The following is a 17264-nucleotide window of genomic DNA, read 5'->3' on the forward strand; positions in this document are numbered from 1 at the left end:
TACAGTTTTAGGTCCATTAACCCGTTGCACCTTGAATCATACTACGTTTCCCCATGTGAACCAGAAATGAACAATCCCTTAAATTTCAAATTGACAACTTTGAGGTGCTCCTGAAAAGGAGTACTGTGGGAGAGCCATTACAAAATAAAGAAAAAAATGTGTTTTTTCTGATATTAACACTTGCTTAGGGCTGCAACAAAATGTGTCTCTGGATATTGAAAGGCTGCGCATAAGAGTTGCTCAGCAGAACTTGCTCATCGTCATGCTCATGTTAGCAGGTTCAAAGCAAAGTGCTATGGTTTGTATTTGCCTTGATTTGTGCTTAGCTGTGGCCAGAATGCAGCGGTGATGAAACATTCTGTGTTTCTTTTCCTGCCAGTAAGTTTCCTCCAAGTCTTTATGCTGCAGGGATTTCTGAAGCTCATCAGGATGAAATTGCAAAAGGATTCCTAGTGGCACTGGATCCTCTTCTCCTCAGCTTGCTTGCCTTCAGGCCTTTTGTGGAAGCAGTGCTAAGTAAAGTTTTAGGTAAGCTTAAAGGCCCTGTTGAACTACATTGCATCCTCTTAAAGCAGAGGAGTGGTACCTGCTGTTATGCCCCCTCCATTCATTTTCACTGGGGATTTGTGGTTTGGGTTTGTGCCTCAGATCATCTGCTGCCAAATTGGGGTTTGTGCCTCAGATCATCTGCTGCCAAATTGGGGTTTCCTGGGCCTTTTCCTCTTGAATTTTCAACCAGTTTTAGCGCATTACTAGGAATTAATATTCCACCATTAACTAACAACTAAGTGATGTTCCTTAATAATACCACTTAGTCCTTAGGGTACAAAAAATGTGGATAGAGATATATTTCTATATTCATGTAAACTATTTTGGTTTTATTCCAAGCAAAGGCAGCAGACTATAAGCAGAGAATAGTGTTACGTACAAAATTTTGAACCTTTGTGGTTCGTTTTCCCTTTTCTGACCAACCACAATAAAAATTAAAATAAAATCCAGGAGTCCTTCTTGAATTGAAGCAAAACAGATGGTTTTTATTTACCCAGTGGATGAGCCCTTTTTCTTACACAGAAGTAGATGGTCTCCTTGTGTGTAAAGGCTCAACCCCTTACAATAGAAGCGTAGAGCAATTAATACTTTCAGATAATCATAACAATATGACAGTATTCTAATATCTGTTATCTTATTGGCTCATAAAGTGTCTAGGGTTAGTTCTGATTTGAAGATGTAATTCTGGGTTGGCTCTTCTACTTGGGAGAATTCCAAATCCTGCAACCCCCTTATCTTGCCCTCAATTTAGAAGGACATCCTCTAACCTCTTACCTACTTTCTTCTGGGCATAATACTTCCAATAGCGCCAATGCTTCTCAATCTGGCAACCTTGATACCCTCTGATAACTGAAGTCTGTTGGTAAGAAGGGATGTTTTTTTCCTCTGTGCCCTTTCCCCGAGTTCCTTCTCGGCCTTAAGGAAGATAGGCCACAGGTGGCCAAAACCAGCTTGCTGCATCAAATCAGTTTTCTACAAAAGGCTCTCTGGTACTGGTTCCTTTTGGAATCTTATAGAATAATATAACATATGCATAATATTTTATAAGTGCAGCTCTACAAGCAGTATATTATTAGTTCTCAGTTCTTGCAGAATTTCAGCATACTTCTCTTGGTCTTCTTGTTTCAAGTGTCATATTCTTACAGGTTGCATTACAAGTACTACATTTGCTCCTGAGCGTAGGAAAAAAGTGCAATGCATATAAGCGATATATAAAAGTCATATATAAAATCCTTTTCTTCAAATCTATATCCATCAATAGCGACAAGCAAAATGCTTGGGGAAAGTTGAAAATGGGAAGGACCTTGTTCTTTCCTCATATGTGTCAATAATAATTTGAATGCTACAAGAGGACTTTAAGTGCAAGAGTAATTGTGATTTTGGACTCCGTTAAGCAACTGAAGGCTGGCTTGAATGGGTTGGTTGAATTGTGGGTTTTTCAGGGCAAGAGACTAACAGAGGGGGTTTGCCTTGCCTGCCTCTGCATAGCAACCCTGGTATTCTTTGGAGGTTTCCCATTCAAATACTAACCAGTGCCAATCCTGCTTGGCTTCCAAGTTCTGATGAGATTGGGCATACTCCACATTACCTTTAACATAATCCACAGATCTTTTTTGGCAGCAAGATCAGGCAGATCTCTGCATGCTTATACTCCCAACATTGGTTTGGGGGAGTGGGAGGGAAAAACTTAGGAGAAGGAGTAAGCTTAGAATGTGGTGAGGTTCAAAAAGTTTGCTGAGTTACTTAGACTGTACTTTTTAAACATAGCTCTGTAATGAAACATTCACATAAATAAATTGAGGCAAATACCCTCACTTATTAAAGTAGAACCTGGGATATCTGCTCACAAATGCGTTTATAAATTTCTACCCCCACACCCCTGTTAGATACACTGTGGTGCTGTATGGCGTAAATGGCTGCTATAGTTGTAAGTAGGGGGTTGGAGTCTGTGAGAAGTCTATTGCAATGACCCTTTACAGTTTAAAGGACTGTCACAGAGTTGGTACTGCAGTCCACCTGGAGCACACTTTCCTATCTGACTCACCAGCCACCTCTCTTTCTGCCTCCCCCAAACTTAAAATGTGCCTGATAAATGTTTATTATTCCAGAAATTTGGGGAGTGTTTAGGGTCATTTCAGATATCCATGAGCCAAACCAAACAGAGAATTTCAGGAACAATTTCAGTCTAGGCATATCTGAATGCAGACTCTCCCCCTCAGCTCTAAGTGTTTGGACAGATAGGACTTTCTAGACCTGTTTTGTTTGCCAGGCCAAGACGGGGCTCTGCACAATGGAAAGGTTGTACTTAGTGATAACACTCTTTTAAAATCAAAAAGAGTCCAGTAGCACCTTTAAGACTAACCAATTTTATTATAGCATAAGCTTTCGAGAATCAAGTTCTCTTCATCAGATGCCTGATCAAAACTGGTTTGATCCCAGTTTTGATCAGGCATCTGATGAAGAGAACTTGATTCTCGAAAGCTTATGCTATAATAAAATTGGTTAGTCTTAAAGGTGCTACTGGACTCTTTTTGATTTTGCTACTACAGACTAACACGGCTAACTCCTCTGGATCTATGACTCTTTTAAAATATCATCTTCAGCTCTCTCTCCTGAACTGCACTTTGCCCAATGCCGTCTCCTGATTTCTGTAATGGACGCGTTGCCATCCCAGCCCCAGGAGGTGCAAGCACTTTGGAACACAGGAAATCATTTCCCAGAAGACCTTCCCAGGTAATTTAATTCCTTGGTGCTGTTGAGAGGCTGTGTTGACAGGCAGCACCTCATATGGCTTGACATGCTCTGGAGGCACTTTGTAAATCAGGTGAACTGGCCTTCTGAAGGAAGGGCAGTGTTTGGGTTTAGGGAAGCAAATGAAAGGCAGCAACCTGACCCAGTCTAAATGTAGCTAAAATTCCTTCAGGGATGTCTATTAATTTTTTAATTGATACTTTACTAGGTTCACCAAAAATCAAACCTGTTACCGTTTTTTAATTGTTAACGTCTCCCTGATACAACATGCTAATTCTCTCTCTCTCTCTCTCTCTCTCTCTCTCTTCCTCTCTCTTCCTCTCTCTCTGTAAGCCTAGAAGTTAATAGCATGAGGCATGATCTGCCAAGTGTTGTGTTGTATCCATTTATTATAATGATGTACGATGAGGCTTTCTTAAAGATTTGGTCATGTGGAAATCATACGGCTGTTCTCCTTGTCTCTGCAGGGTCCCCTTGTTTACTGCCCTCTTCCTCAGTCTACAGCAGTGCTCTGGAGAGCTTTCCTTTCCCGTTTTTTTGCCAGGAGTGGTGGCAACTGGACAAGCAGAGGGTTCTATCACTTTGTACCACTATGTCTGTATCCACTTGTGTGCCTTTATCACATCCCTCTCTGTGTCACATTTCCCTCTACTGGTAAGGAATAGTATTGCAAGCCAAGACTGATATTTTATTATTTTATTTTACTTCACTTCATTCATAGTTTGCCTTTCTGGGACTCAAGGTGAATTTAAGAAATATAGAAAACAATTCAATCAGAAGGCATAAGACATCCGATAAACAATGCAATAGTACTAGGATTACAGAATTAGAGAACTGTGCAAACTACCTGTCTAAGACATAATATACAATAATGCAGAGAGTTGATTACAAAGGTAGATGATAATACAACAGGGGTTTGATTCTGAAACTTTTTTAATGAATGGCTTTAGTTCTTAAGATAGGAGAAATGCTGGGATACGCCAGCATTAACAAGAATTTTAAGCTGTTCTATACAGCTCAATGAACAGGGCTTCTGTTTTCATTACAGTTAGAGTTGTGTCCAAATCTGAGTGGATGTACTATCTGTTGTACTAGATTATGGAGCAAAGCACCGTATTACATTAAACTGGTCAGTCAGGTTGTAATGTTTCGATTTGGAAGCTCTTAGAAACAATTTACAATGCTCATTTATCCAAAATAAAAATGTTACCTGCAAAAAGCCAGTGATTCTTAAGATAAACTCATTATTTTGATAGCTCTTAAACTGAAGAGCCAGCATCCTCAAAAAACGACCTTTAACAAACCACATTATTCCGATTTAGACTATTCTCCAATATGTCTGAATTGATCTCATTACATGTTAATAGCAGGAAGGAAAGTCTCAGGAGAAATGGCAGAACCAAGGCTGGCCCTTTCTTGTACAGCATCCTTGGTCTTGCACCTCTCCCAGATGGAAATTCAGCTTACATTTAGGCCGAATTTCCCCTAAAGCTGCAAGCTTCACAGTGCATGACAGCACTACTCCTTTGGCATTAAAAAGTTATGTGTGGCCAGTATTCCTGTACTTGTACCCAGAAGGGATTATGTTGCATATTTCAATGGCTTTTGATCTGAGACTTTTACTAGGCTCAGCTGAAAGTATGATTGTTTTATACCTTAGCCAGTGGAATGGTAACAAGGAGCAGCTATAAATTCATCTGAAATGACTTTCTGCTTTGGTGTGTGTTCATTTTTCTTGCCCAGGAACGGTCGCTGCTGGAAACTGTACTTGGTTCTAACATGATCACTGTTCTCCTAGCTATGGACGTATGGTGCTTCCTGGCCCGGTAAGATGAGCATCTGCTCAGGCCTTGAGCAACTATAAAAGAGGCCTAATTTTTTCTTCTTTATCGTATTGTAGTTGTTACATTTTTATCCCACACTTCCTTTAGAGCCAGTTTGGTGTAGTGGTTAAGAGCACGGGACTCTAATCTGAAGAGCCGGGTTTGATTCCCCACTCCTCCACAAAGCCAGCTGGGTGACCTTGGGTGAGTCACAGTTCTCTTGAGCTCTCTTAGCCCCACCCACCTCACAGGGTGATTGTTGTGGGGTAATAATAACACTTTGTAAACCGCTCTGAGTGGGCATTAAGTTGTCCTGAAGGGCGGTATTATAAATCGAATGTTATTATTATTATTTAAGGAGCTCAGGGTGGCTTACATGGTTCTCCCATCCTTCATTTTATCCTCATAACAGCCCTGTGAGGTAGGTTACGCTCAGAGTGTGACTGGCTAAAGATCACCTAATGAATTTCATGGCAGAATGGGGATTTGAACCTGGGTCTCCTTGGTTGGAGTTCAAAACTGTACCGACTAAGTGATGTTGCCTCTCCTTTTGTATCCTACTCTCACTCTAAGAAGATAAGGCGGCATATGTAATATTCTTATTTTCTTCTGACAATAAGGTGATATAAGTTGGACTGGGAGAGACTGACTTTTCCAATCTGTGCTCAGTGAGCTAAAGGCAGAGCCAACAACTCCGTAGTTCAAAATCAGAAGAATCTGTTAAAAACTAGGAAGATCAACCAGCTGGCTTGCTCATTTTTCTGTCCTCCTCATTTCCCAGATACGGAACGGCAGATCTGTGTGCTCATCATGCATTTACAATAGCCAGTTTGGTAAGCAGAGTGTGGTGTGTGTGTGTGTGTGTGTTTGTTTGTTTATAACAAGAGCATAATTAGATCCAGATTCTAACCCGGGTTTTTTTGAGACCTCCTAAAAGACCTTGAGCAAGTCAGTGATATGAAATGAGAAGAGTGTTCCTCTTTCATTTTCTTCAAGCGCTTGTACAGTTCTGTGAGTGCTAAATTCACAAGCAGTACAAATCTGATGATAATGTAAGCATCATTCAAATTGTACTGTAAATGATGTGGTTGACTAAAGGCAGGAACTAAGCATGTCAGATGTAAAACTGTTCATAGTGGTTTCCTTGCAAGATGCTAAGTCAGTGGGTTTCAATTCACATTTGATACAAATTTATTTATTTACTTACTTTATTTACTTCATTTATTTTCCACCTTTTCTCCCCAGTGGGTATCTGAAGTGGCATACATCCTCCTTCATTTTATCCAGACCAGATAAGCTGCTAACCTTAGATTTTTTGGAGGGCCTTCCTTGTAGTCCAGGCTTGACTCATTTGTTTGAGCCATCTGGATTGGATCACTGAAATATCACTTGCCTTGTGCAGGCAGCTCTAAAAGTGGACACCTTGATTCGTTTGTGCTTGTGGCGCAGTTTGTAATTTGCACAATGTGGGCTAATCCAGGAAGTGGTTTAAGTGGTTTAAGGTATGGCTGAGGGGCCTGATTCAGAGATCTGGCCCCAGTAGTAAACCAAGAAGAAAATTATTGTCTTGGATGTTGCCTAAAATTAAGCTCCTTGTATGTAGCTTTTGGCCCTTTAAAAAGGTTACGAAAATTTTGCCCTTTTTTTTATTTTAAAACTTTTAAAATGTGGCTAAATTGTTTGATCCCAGAGAGCTTATACTTGTTTCTTATCCTAATCCAGATAAGAGCGTGTCCTGCTGAACATTACCAGGTCTCTCTCCTGGGCATCCTGTTGAGACGCCTGCTATTTCTGATGGCTCCAGATCACCAGGTGGGTATTACTTTGACTTCTTCCCATTTGTTTCAACCTGTAAAAACGTGCGGCTCTGTGCTTCAGTCATCCAGTTTTAATCAGGGAGGCTGAGGGTTAAATTGTATAGTATTTTAGGCTGATTTAGTTTTATTAATGTAATAGGAATTACGTAATTGCATTGAAAAAATTATATACTGCCTTTGTCTAATAACGGACCTCCAAGGCAGCTAACAATTAAATCTAAAATACAATATATCACAATTTAAACCACAGAACAAACAACTAATTACTACTAACCTTGTATAAAATGGTATAAAAAATAGCATACTGGCAATAATAGTGAGCAATACTCTGCTAACAACCATCCTTCCCAAAGGTGTTCCTAAAAAGGACAGTTCTTGCTTGCATTTGGGAAGAAATATAACCCCACCCATACACCAAACTTCTCTGAGGAACAAATTCCACAGGTGGGGATCTCCCACTAAAAGGACCCTGTTCCTTCTAGCTACTGGCCTTGCTTCAGAAGGGCAGGAACTTGGAACAGGGCCTCATCAATGATGACCTAAGCTTCATATAGGGATAGGTGATCTTTCATAACCTTATTCCAGACAGCTGAATTTTTTTATGGGAATATCAGCATTATTAAGGTTGAGTTTAGTTCTAACAATGAGGGAGAGAGAGAGAGTGTTGCATTGAAAGGCAGTGCAAGAAGTTTCAGAAAGGTCCATTCTAGGGTGGCATTCCGCAGATTCTAATATCATGGAAGTTAGGGGGAGAAGATGCTCCTTTCTCATCTTCCCACCCTAAGATGCTGCTGCTTTTGGATTTGCTTCTCCAGACAGCATTCTTGCACTTTATGAGAAGAGAAAATTTGGATTGTTAGTGGGAGAAGAGCCAGTATGTTCCAGCCCCTATATTGTTTTTTGTGTTGTGTAATGAAATCTTGGAGTCAGTTACTATGGGGAGGCAGAGGAAATGCTTCAGTAGGGGTGGGTGGGGGGCTGTATGTTTTGTACAGTTAAACTCCACTTACTGTGAGGAGATGTGTCTGCTTGTATTTTCTGGGGGTACAACACAGTGCTTGTATGGCATGGTGGACAGCATTTTCCAGATGGTAAATAGCCAGATTGCAGCTGCTTCTCTGCCTTTATGTGGGAACTGTAATAGTTTAACTTTGTTCCAAGGGATTGCTGTGGGGAGGTTTTCTGCCATTCAGAGTCTTTCAGGGAAAGCCCTCAGAAGGTGGTTACTAGGGCTGTGCGATTTAAGTTTCTGATTCGGGAAAAATTCCCAAACTGGACCTGATTCGCAAAGATTCGGGATTTCCAGCAGCTGAGTCAAGCCGGTGGGATTTAAACTACCCCTCCCTATGCTGCTTATTTCTCCCGATGGGAGAGGGAGGAGGGAACCCCCTTCTCCCCCTCCCATCGGGTGAAATAAGCAGCTGGGCGGGGATGTTTGTCGGTGTGCTCTGAATCTTTACGGAGGATGTCGAAACAGGTTAAGTAAGTGATTCCTGAAGCGGCTTGCCTCTTCAGGAATCCCTTACTTACATGATATGATATATAAGTCTATCATATATAGACTTATGATTGAAGGGGAATAGAAATACTAATGTAAACAAATATAACTAAAATAGAAAGAAGAAGATAGAATGAATAATATATAGAGTATAAGTTAAACTGGCTGAATTATATGAATGTATGGTTTACATAGTTTATGATATATAGAAATATTTGAAAGTGAAATAATGAAAAATGGGATAAATTGTTTATCCATTATGGAAAAAGGGACTCATAGTCAGGGTACAGAGTATTAAAAATAGTTAAAGAAGTATTGCTTAGAATAAAGGGAGAATATATATTTGTTAGATAGAGGAATATATAAAGAGTAAGGGAAAAGGGATAAAGGGTTGGAAAACTGTTGGAAGTCAACAAAATGGGGGGGGGAAAGGGAGGGGGTTAGAAATTGGGAAATGGGAATATTGACTGTAATGTGTAAACATTTGATCCTAACCCAATAAAAAATTTTTCAAAAAAAAAAAAAAAAAGGAATCCCTTACTTACAATTTTTTTTCCTGCTTCGGGTTTCCCGAAGTGGGAAATCCGATTTTTTTTTTGCAGCACACCCCTAGTGGTTACCGTTTTGTGGTATTGCTGTAGCTTACAGTGGTTGTTGTGGCTAGTTGCATCTTAGGAAGAGAAAGGTTGAAGTCACATCCTGAGTTAGGGAGTAGTGAATTTACTTCCTACTTCCTACTGAGCCCGTCTGACGAGGAGGGCGGTTTAGAAATGTAATATAATAAATAAATAAATAATTGGGGAGAAAGCAAGAATGGAGACCATGCTTGTTGCCTGCATTCAGGCATCATGACAAACAAGGTTGCTTGTGGTGGGCCCAGATGGGCACTGGACAGTTAAATTTTGTTTAATGCCAGTTGGTGCCTTAGTGGGGAAACAGTCTCCAATTTGCCAGGTGCTTGCATTCAAATGTAACCACTAATGAGAGTTTGATTCAAGTCTTCTCAGGCTGGAAACATTCAGTTGTGCTCTGGATGTTGGTGTGTGTATATGGGGGTAGGGGGAGGTGTGCATGAGTATGAGAATAAGCTGTTCGAGCCCATCATGGACATTCATCTGAATACAGTCACTGTTTAGGCTCTGGTGTATTCCCTCTAATATTTTGTCACCCTTTCAGGTGGAGTTCATCCAAAGATTTCCTCCCAAAGAAAGGGAGAATCTGGTCTTGTGGCAGCATCTTTCTCTCCAGGCCCTGACGGTTCCGCTGAGGAAGCAAGTTGCTGATGAGGTTTTCACGGCAGGGCTTGCACAATGTGAAATGTGGCTGAGCAGCAAAAGGCCCCTGGAGGGGCTTCAGCTGGAGGTAAGGCTGAACTGGACTAAATGGATTCCTGCTTGTAAATGCTGAAGATTCCCCTCTTGGATCTGGTTAGATCTCTGCCTATTGAATGTTCTCGGGGATCCCCCACAAGCATTATACCGGTACTTTGATCCTAACATTCTTTCAAGACTTGCCTGATTTGTAACGAGATTAAGCTTGTCTTGTAATGTCAAGTTGAGGAATCTCCCATCCGGTTTCAGTGTGAAGGATGCAGAACCCTGAGAACAGAAAGCTTTCACTTAACAAAATATAGTTTTTTTTATTCTGGTTTTCTGAGAAAAGCCCAAATATGCATGGGCAGTTTCTACTAGGCACTTACCAATCTCTGTGAAGCTTCTGGTTGCTTCTGCAGCCACTGGAATAAAGTCTAGCTGATTTGCATAAATTATTCCCTTTAAAATAATGTGTAGGATCACTGAATTAATAATGTGTGATCACTGAATTCGGTATTCTTTTAAAGTGTAGCTTCCATAGAATTAAGCTTTAAAACCATTCCTTTGGGCTGTCTTGACCTCCTGAGAGCTTTGTTGCTGCAGTTTACCTCTCCGTATGTTCATGCCTTCTCATCCCTCTTCCTTTCTCTGCAAGAATGCTGCTCTCGCTGCCTTGTTGTCCGTGTGCCAGACTTCTGGAGAGACTCTGGAGGTGGGACAGCAGACGGCGTTTGTCAGAGCTGCTGGTCAGGTTTTGGCGGTTGCAAATGTCACACAGGTTAGAAAATGCTCTGTCTCCCCCACCCTGCACTCCTGCATCATCTTACCTCCCTTTACTCATGAAGAATATGGTGTATATCAGAATTATTGGATGCTATTTCCCTGCTCTATTGAGAATTGGGCAGGAGAGAGAACAGACCCTGTATTCATAACTATAGCAGGGCACGCTATCATATCCCATTATAGTATCTTCCCATATAAATTTATGGCAAAATTTCAGGTGCTGCTGGCATTTGTGAGGATGTGTGTTTTCTTGTGTGTTTAGAAGGAGGCTCTAATTTCTGCTTTCTAACACAGCTAGGGAACACTAAGCAAAGAAGTGCCCCTCTGGCAAATATCCCCAAACAGGAGCTGGGTTCAGAGGCGGCACTCTGCAGTGATCCAAAAGTGCTGTGATGGCGTTCAAACATTCAGTCTGTGGGAGGAGCGTAAATTCTGTAGGCTTTAAAATGGCAGAGTTTTTTTCATTAGCTTGTATTGAGGAATGTTGATTAGCTTTAACCTACTTTTCGCAGTGTGCCTCTGCCCAGCATCAGTGTCATTAAACATTTGATCTGCAGTCCAAGGAATCTTTCAACTATTTTAGCTGACCAGAAATGGAGGTGCAGGGAGAATATAACATACTCTTCTTGTCCTATGAAGGTCTCCAGTCAGCGCTGTCTGCAACAGGCCTTTAGCTTGATGTTTCGACTTTTGGAGCATTGCACCCAAATACTAGAGTCTCAACTGCTCATGCAGGTAAGAAACAGTGTGGTGGGCATGCTAGCTAGCCACACACGCATGTCTAGCAAGTCATTTGTCAACACGCATTGCAGCTGATAATGAAAGATGCATTCACCTATCTTGCTCCTGCTGCAGCCTTGCTTTCTCTTCCCTAGCAGTTGCAGGAACTCAAGGTGCCGAGTTAAGAAATTGCGCCTTCTGCAGATGATAGAGCCAGGTGACAGGTAGCAGATTTGTTGCTCACTCCCAAAACGGGCCATACTTTCAGTCGCCAATAAACAGGCGATAGCTGGAAGATGGAGGAGCTTCAGTTTGGAAAGAATAGTTCTTAAGAGATTTGCTTCCTGCATGAATGCAGTGGCTGTCCAGGTTGAACATACCTTATTTTGCGGAACATTGCCTGCATCAAGCTGGGTGCAGGCATACCATGGCTTGGATTCCCCTCCACCTCTGTCCCCTATTGGCCTTATCAGTGGTTCAGTGTTAACATTTGTATCAGTGGTAACCAGGGTTCCCTTCAATCAAGGTTTGAAGCAAGCCAGCAAACCTGATTTAGAGGGCTAATGTGACTCCCGGTTAGCTTCCAGGTGTAATTCAAACTGCTAGTGTTGGACTATAACGTCCTAAACATTCCTGGATGGGAATACATGAAGGACTGCTTGGTGTTCTTTCAAAAACGAGGCGCTCTCTGCGTTTATGCCTCATTTGTTCATAGGTCGCCCTCCCAGTTTGCTTGGCACATTTGGTGGCTGTTGAGTGTTTTGTATGCACGTGTGCTTTCTTTCCTGGGTCATTACATTGATTCAACATGTTGGCTAGCTAATGCTGTGGCTGAAGCTTCTGTGTTGGCTGGTTGGTTGTTTCTTTTTTAATGGCATCTTGTGGTTTGCGTTTATGAATGCAGAAGCTGCCTTGAATGTTATACTCTGGTAGAAAGAAAGCATAAACCTTTCCAAAATAAGCTAAGAAAGATTCATCCTGCGGAAGCAGAGGGCATGTTAGCAGTAAGTCTTTGAGGCATTTCTGTTCTTGTAATGATGATAATAACAACAATAACGTTCGATTTATATACCACCCTTCAGGACAACTTAATGCCCACTCAGAGCGGTTTACAAAATATGTTATTATCCCCACATCAATCACCCTGTGAGGTGGGTGGGGCTGAGAGTGTTCTCGAAGAGCTGTGACTGACCCAAGGTCACCCAGCTGGCTACAAGTGGAGGAGTGGGGAATCAAACCCGGTTCTCCAGATTAGAGTCCCGCCACTCTTAACCACGACACCAAACTGTGTAAGGGATTAGCAGCAGTATGTCTACTCTGAGCCTTTGGAGTTCAGTAATTCTGCTAATGAAATGGCAGAATGTACCCAGGCCTTTTACCCAGAGTGAAGTTTCCAGTTACATTTAGAATAATGTCTAAAAATTTGGAGAAACTCTGGCTGGGTCAGCCAATTTGCTTCAGCTGTTGATACCAGAATGGTATTCTTTATTTGTGTTGTTAAAATAAACAAGTTCCACTTGGACATAGGGGAGTCACTTTGACTGTTTGCTTCAAAAAAAAAAAGAGAGACTTTGTTCACAGTTGTGGGCTGATGTATTTTTTTGCATTGTGTATTACTAGTTGAATTTGAATGTTCCGCTTTAGGCATTCTGTTCTCATTGGGACAGAAATTCCTTCTGAAGTGCTCCTTAATTTTTATAGTCCTTAAACTTCTCTCTTCCTGCAGATATTGACATTGCAGAATTCTCTCCTCCAACTGAATCCTCCCGACCACGTTCTCCTCGCAGTCTTAGATTTCCTCTCTTCAATGGGCAAATTATTTATCCAACCAGATTGCCAGGTAAATATGGTGAGCCCGTATTCTGTCTGTCCCTTGGATATCTTTTGGTATGTGTCATTGATTGGTGAAGACAATGAAATAGTAATGCCAGAATCTTGAAAATTCATTTATTGATAGCAGCTATCAAGTAGGTAAGGAAGGTCCAAGTAAATTGAGTCTGAAAATTCCATATTGCTAATACTTTTTAGAAAATCATGCAGGAAGGCATAGATAGCGTAAGTTGTCCAGACGGAGTTTGTCATTCCCAGTTTAACTCTGGGAATAGTGGAGTCCTTGCCACTGAGTTTATATCATCCTGGAAATCATTGATTTGGCAGCTTCAGTTTAAAACTGTTACTTTCTACAACAATTCATATTGTATTAGAGTAGTTTAAGTGTGAGCAAACTGATAGCCAGGCTGATACTTTCTTTGTTGGTTGGTTTTGGAGGATGGGAAATAAGATTTCTTTGTCAACAAGAATGGCTGTAGATTTCCTGTTGTCAGGCTGTCATTTTAATAATATTCCAAGAAGGGAGATCAGGGAAATGTTACTGATATGGAAGCACAAATAATAACTGTGTTGTTCACATGTTAGGTACAGGTTCTGTCCAAGTTGTCCTGTCTGTTTGCTTCTTTGCTTGCCAGCAATACTTGGCTGATTCATCAGCATGCCCTAGAAGCCTTCACTCACTTTGCAGAGGTAAGAGCACTTCAGCTCGGGCCGGGGCAGATCAATCCCAAAATTAAGCTCTTTTAAGCTCATACTTCACACTTGCTTATTGACATCAGTAGGACTTAATAGAGGCCCTGTTCAGCTAAAAATAATTGCAACAAACCATTCCCATAGTTTCTAGTGCTACTTAGTTATGGTTAACTTGCTTGATCAGGACCATAAAGGGCTACATTAGCGCTACTACAAACTAGTTGCGAGCATGCTTATTCGTGCAATTAAAAACAGGCTGCTGAGAAGTGAGTATGTGCCATTTCTTTTCGTTTCTATGCAAGAGGTCTGTACTAACTTGCAGTGGTATTTTAGCTGCAACTTTTAACTTGATTTTTATCGAGTCACATGAGGTACAATGCTTAAAAACAACAGCATAGAATTTTGAAATAAAAGTTAAAATACATTTATTGGTTGGCAAACCATGAGAAAGGAAGATGAAGAGGGCAGAGAAAATTTCGGAGCCTGGCCTTCACTGATAGACTTAGAATGATAAGCTTCACACAGGTTGGGTTTTTTTGTTCTCAGTTCTGCTAGAACAAAGTGCTTTCGTTTGTTCAGCAGAAATGCCTTGGTGGTCCTTGATTCTTGCTATCAGCAGAAGTAACCTAGTAAACAGTTTGGAGGTGTGCGAGTGTATGTGAACTTTCCCTTTTTTTTCTTAAGGAAACAAGCCATGAAGACGTAATTCCCCAGTGCCTCAGCTCTGAAGAAACTAAAAGCAAAGTTGTTTGCTTCCTATCAAAGGTATTTTATATAAAAATGATAACGCTACTACTGGTATCACAGTTTTAAAACCAAGATGGTTTAATTATTGTAGCAGCCACAGAGTATGCCGTTCACATTCAAAGATTCAGATCTCTTTTTGGGGCCCTTAGTGCCTTATGTCATTACCTAACACTGAAGGTGACTTCCCTTCTTTCTTGCACTCTCTCTCTCTCTCTCTCTCTCTCTCTCTCTCTCTCTCTCTCTCTCTCTCTCTCTCTCTTTCTACACACACACACACACACACACATACACACACACACACACACACACACACACACACACACACATATGAGGCAGAAGAATTCAGTTCTCTGTCAGTGGAGGAGAGAATCCAGATCAGGTTACTTGCTGCTTAAGGAGGGCTATGCAAAGCAGCTAGGTATTTATAGTCCTACACTAGTGGAAGGTTTCTACTTCTGCTTTGATTTTCTTTTATTTTTTTTCTTCTCTCCCTTTCCCAAAATTTAGCAGAGATGTGGGTTCTACAAAGGGGCTGAGGTAACAGGTTCCCCTTGGAACCCCTGAGCCCCCTCCCCTATGCACTTCTTCCCAGCAGCGAGTGGAAGTACTTTTAACACCATTTGATGCTGAGGGTGCAATTTGCCCCTTTGTGCTACTTGACCATCTCCTCCGGGCCAGGCTAAGGGGAAACATCCAGCCCTAGGGTCAGAGCACACTTCTATAGCATGCTGCCTCCCTGGTCTTTTCCCCTGTGCTGGGACAATAGGTGAGGATTTCCAGAATCTTTGTAACCTTTGGGACTGGCTTTCTTGCAGAGAGGTGCAGGGCACCTGTTGCTAGTCTTTTAAGATAGCTTGCGTGGAGTCTTTTGCTGTCTGCTTGAAGTTGCACTTCTAGATCTATAAATGAGTTCTCTTCTCTGGCTGGTCTGCTAGTGACTTGGTGTAGTTTCTGTCAGTTTACTGAATTTGGTTTTGTGATGACATAATGACCATCTTTGTTACTTTATTGTACATCTTCAATTTTTATAAAATTGTAAGCCTCTTTTGAGCTCTATGAAAAGATGTATCTATAAATATTTTTAAATCAGCTTGCTATCGGGCGACATATTCTCTGATGGATAATACAGCTGCTTCTCCTTAGTTACTCCTCTTGTGGCCTTTTCTCCCAGGGCTACCGTGCAGAGGAGACAGTAGAAGCCAGAGCAGAACGAATGAGAGAGGAAAATGCTCTTTTCAGTCACATCTTGGTAGAGCCTAGAGCAGAGAGACAAAGAACTGCGATATTAGAGGTAAGTTGCAATCTTGTGGGTAAGTAGCCTCATCAGATGTGAATGTGCCAGAGGTCAGCAATGTCCCTTACTCATTGCCATTTTCATCTTCACAAGCAGTATCAAAGGTGGTTCTGCACACCTTTCAGCAAAGGAGATAATTTTGGCTGGATGTGCTGTCTTGTTAGTGCAACTGCCCTGTGAAAACAAGCCAGGAAGTGGTCCGTTCCACAATTTATTCTGGCCTCCTAGTCACCTCGGCTACTAAAAGTTTCTGACTGTTGTAATAGGGGTTGGGAGGAGGAGGTTGACAAAAGAACTTGGGGAATTTCCCCCTCAATATCCATTTTTTAAGTAGTCATCATGAGAGAATTTTGAGGCAGAGAGGTACTAAGATGCCTTATAAGACAAAAGAAGTTTGCTGAAGCATCTCCTTCCCCACCATTGAATTTCTAGGGATGGAGTCCAGCTGTTTCTACAGCATCTGTCATTATGTGACCTTCAGTGGGAATGACTTAAGTGCCTCATTTACACATGCAAATCCCCGAGAGAGGAGCAACTTCTAAAAATGTAACAAGTGGCGGCTGTTGCAATCTTTTTTTCTTTGCCAGTGCAGGTTGGGCAGGATCTACCCAGCTTTTGGGCATGTAAGAGTCCTGCCTAAGAAACTTTTAAGTGTCTAGAGCCTGAAAAGCAAATACTACCTTGTTAGGCTCTCTGGGGGCTTTGTGTGTGTGTGTGGCGGGGGGGGGGGGAGTCTTCTTACGTTTGCTAATGTTCTGCCACTGAAGACATCATGCCATACAAGTATTCTTGCATTTCAACCTGCAGTCCTCCCCGAAAAGAACATGCTACTCTCCCGATGAGGGGCAATACCAGTCTGCAATGGACAGTGCAGCAGGGGCACTGGAGGCTGTGAAGCTACTGCTGCAGAAGGGCCCACCCCCATCATGGCTTGCCAAAAAACTGGAAGCATTGCAGACAGCACTGAACAGCCTGAAGGACAGCGCATGCTGATCACTGTTACGCTTCCAGCTGTGGATTCTTTGGGTACTTATGGTTAGCAGCAGCTGCCTTTCACGGCTTAGCTTGTTTCGTACATGTCACTGCAGCCTGTTAGCTGGAAGATACTCACTGTGAACTAAAATACTTGCCACTTTCTCACACTGCGGCCTGCCACCTGGAAGACTTTTGTATGCATAATGTAGTTTAAAATGTTTATAAATGTTGGGCTGCAGAGTAGCATTCTTTCAAAAGAATCTGGAAACAGAAACTTCAGCGAAGGCACACTGGTGAGGAAAATCTGTCCTGTAAGAACAAAATGGACTTTCCGTTGTTCTATGTTACAAACCCCCACCCTGAAGTCCATTTGCCACAAGATCCTTGGAAAAATGTATCATAGCATCTTGAATGTCTAAACAAGAGCGCTTTGAGGCTTAATTTTCTAATTAAACAGATGGTACAAACACA

General features: G+C 41.7%; 1 protein-coding gene across 2 annotated transcripts in view; it reads left to right on the forward strand.

The window, feature by feature from the left end:
• The window catches only part of FIRRM (FIGNL1 interacting regulator of recombination and mitosis), a 32122-nt gene extending 14858 nt beyond the window's left edge, over window positions 1–17264 (forward strand). For both annotated transcript variants that reach the window (XM_054980015.1, XM_054980014.1), the window contains 14 exons: window positions 380–528; window positions 3153–3282; window positions 3768–3954; window positions 5044–5126; window positions 5905–5956; window positions 6846–6935; window positions 9615–9800; window positions 10407–10529; window positions 11174–11269; window positions 12981–13094; window positions 13670–13774; window positions 14462–14542; window positions 15696–15815; window positions 16626–17264. In XM_054980015.1, the coding sequence (XP_054835990.1) occupies window positions 380–528; window positions 3153–3282; window positions 3768–3954; window positions 5044–5126; window positions 5905–5956; window positions 6846–6935; window positions 9615–9800; window positions 10407–10529; window positions 11174–11269; window positions 12981–13094; window positions 13670–13774; window positions 14462–14542; window positions 15696–15815; window positions 16626–16811 (1702 nt within the window). In that variant the 3' untranslated portion in view covers window positions 16812–17264. The remainder of the gene's footprint in view (window positions 1–379; window positions 529–3152; window positions 3283–3767; window positions 3955–5043; window positions 5127–5904; window positions 5957–6845; window positions 6936–9614; window positions 9801–10406; window positions 10530–11173; window positions 11270–12980; window positions 13095–13669; window positions 13775–14461; window positions 14543–15695; window positions 15816–16625) is intronic.

This window comes from Eublepharis macularius, chromosome 5, assembly GCF_028583425.1.
Source record: "Eublepharis macularius isolate TG4126 chromosome 5, MPM_Emac_v1.0, whole genome shotgun sequence".
Lineage (NCBI taxonomy): Eukaryota > Metazoa > Chordata > Lepidosauria > Squamata > Eublepharidae > Eublepharis > Eublepharis macularius.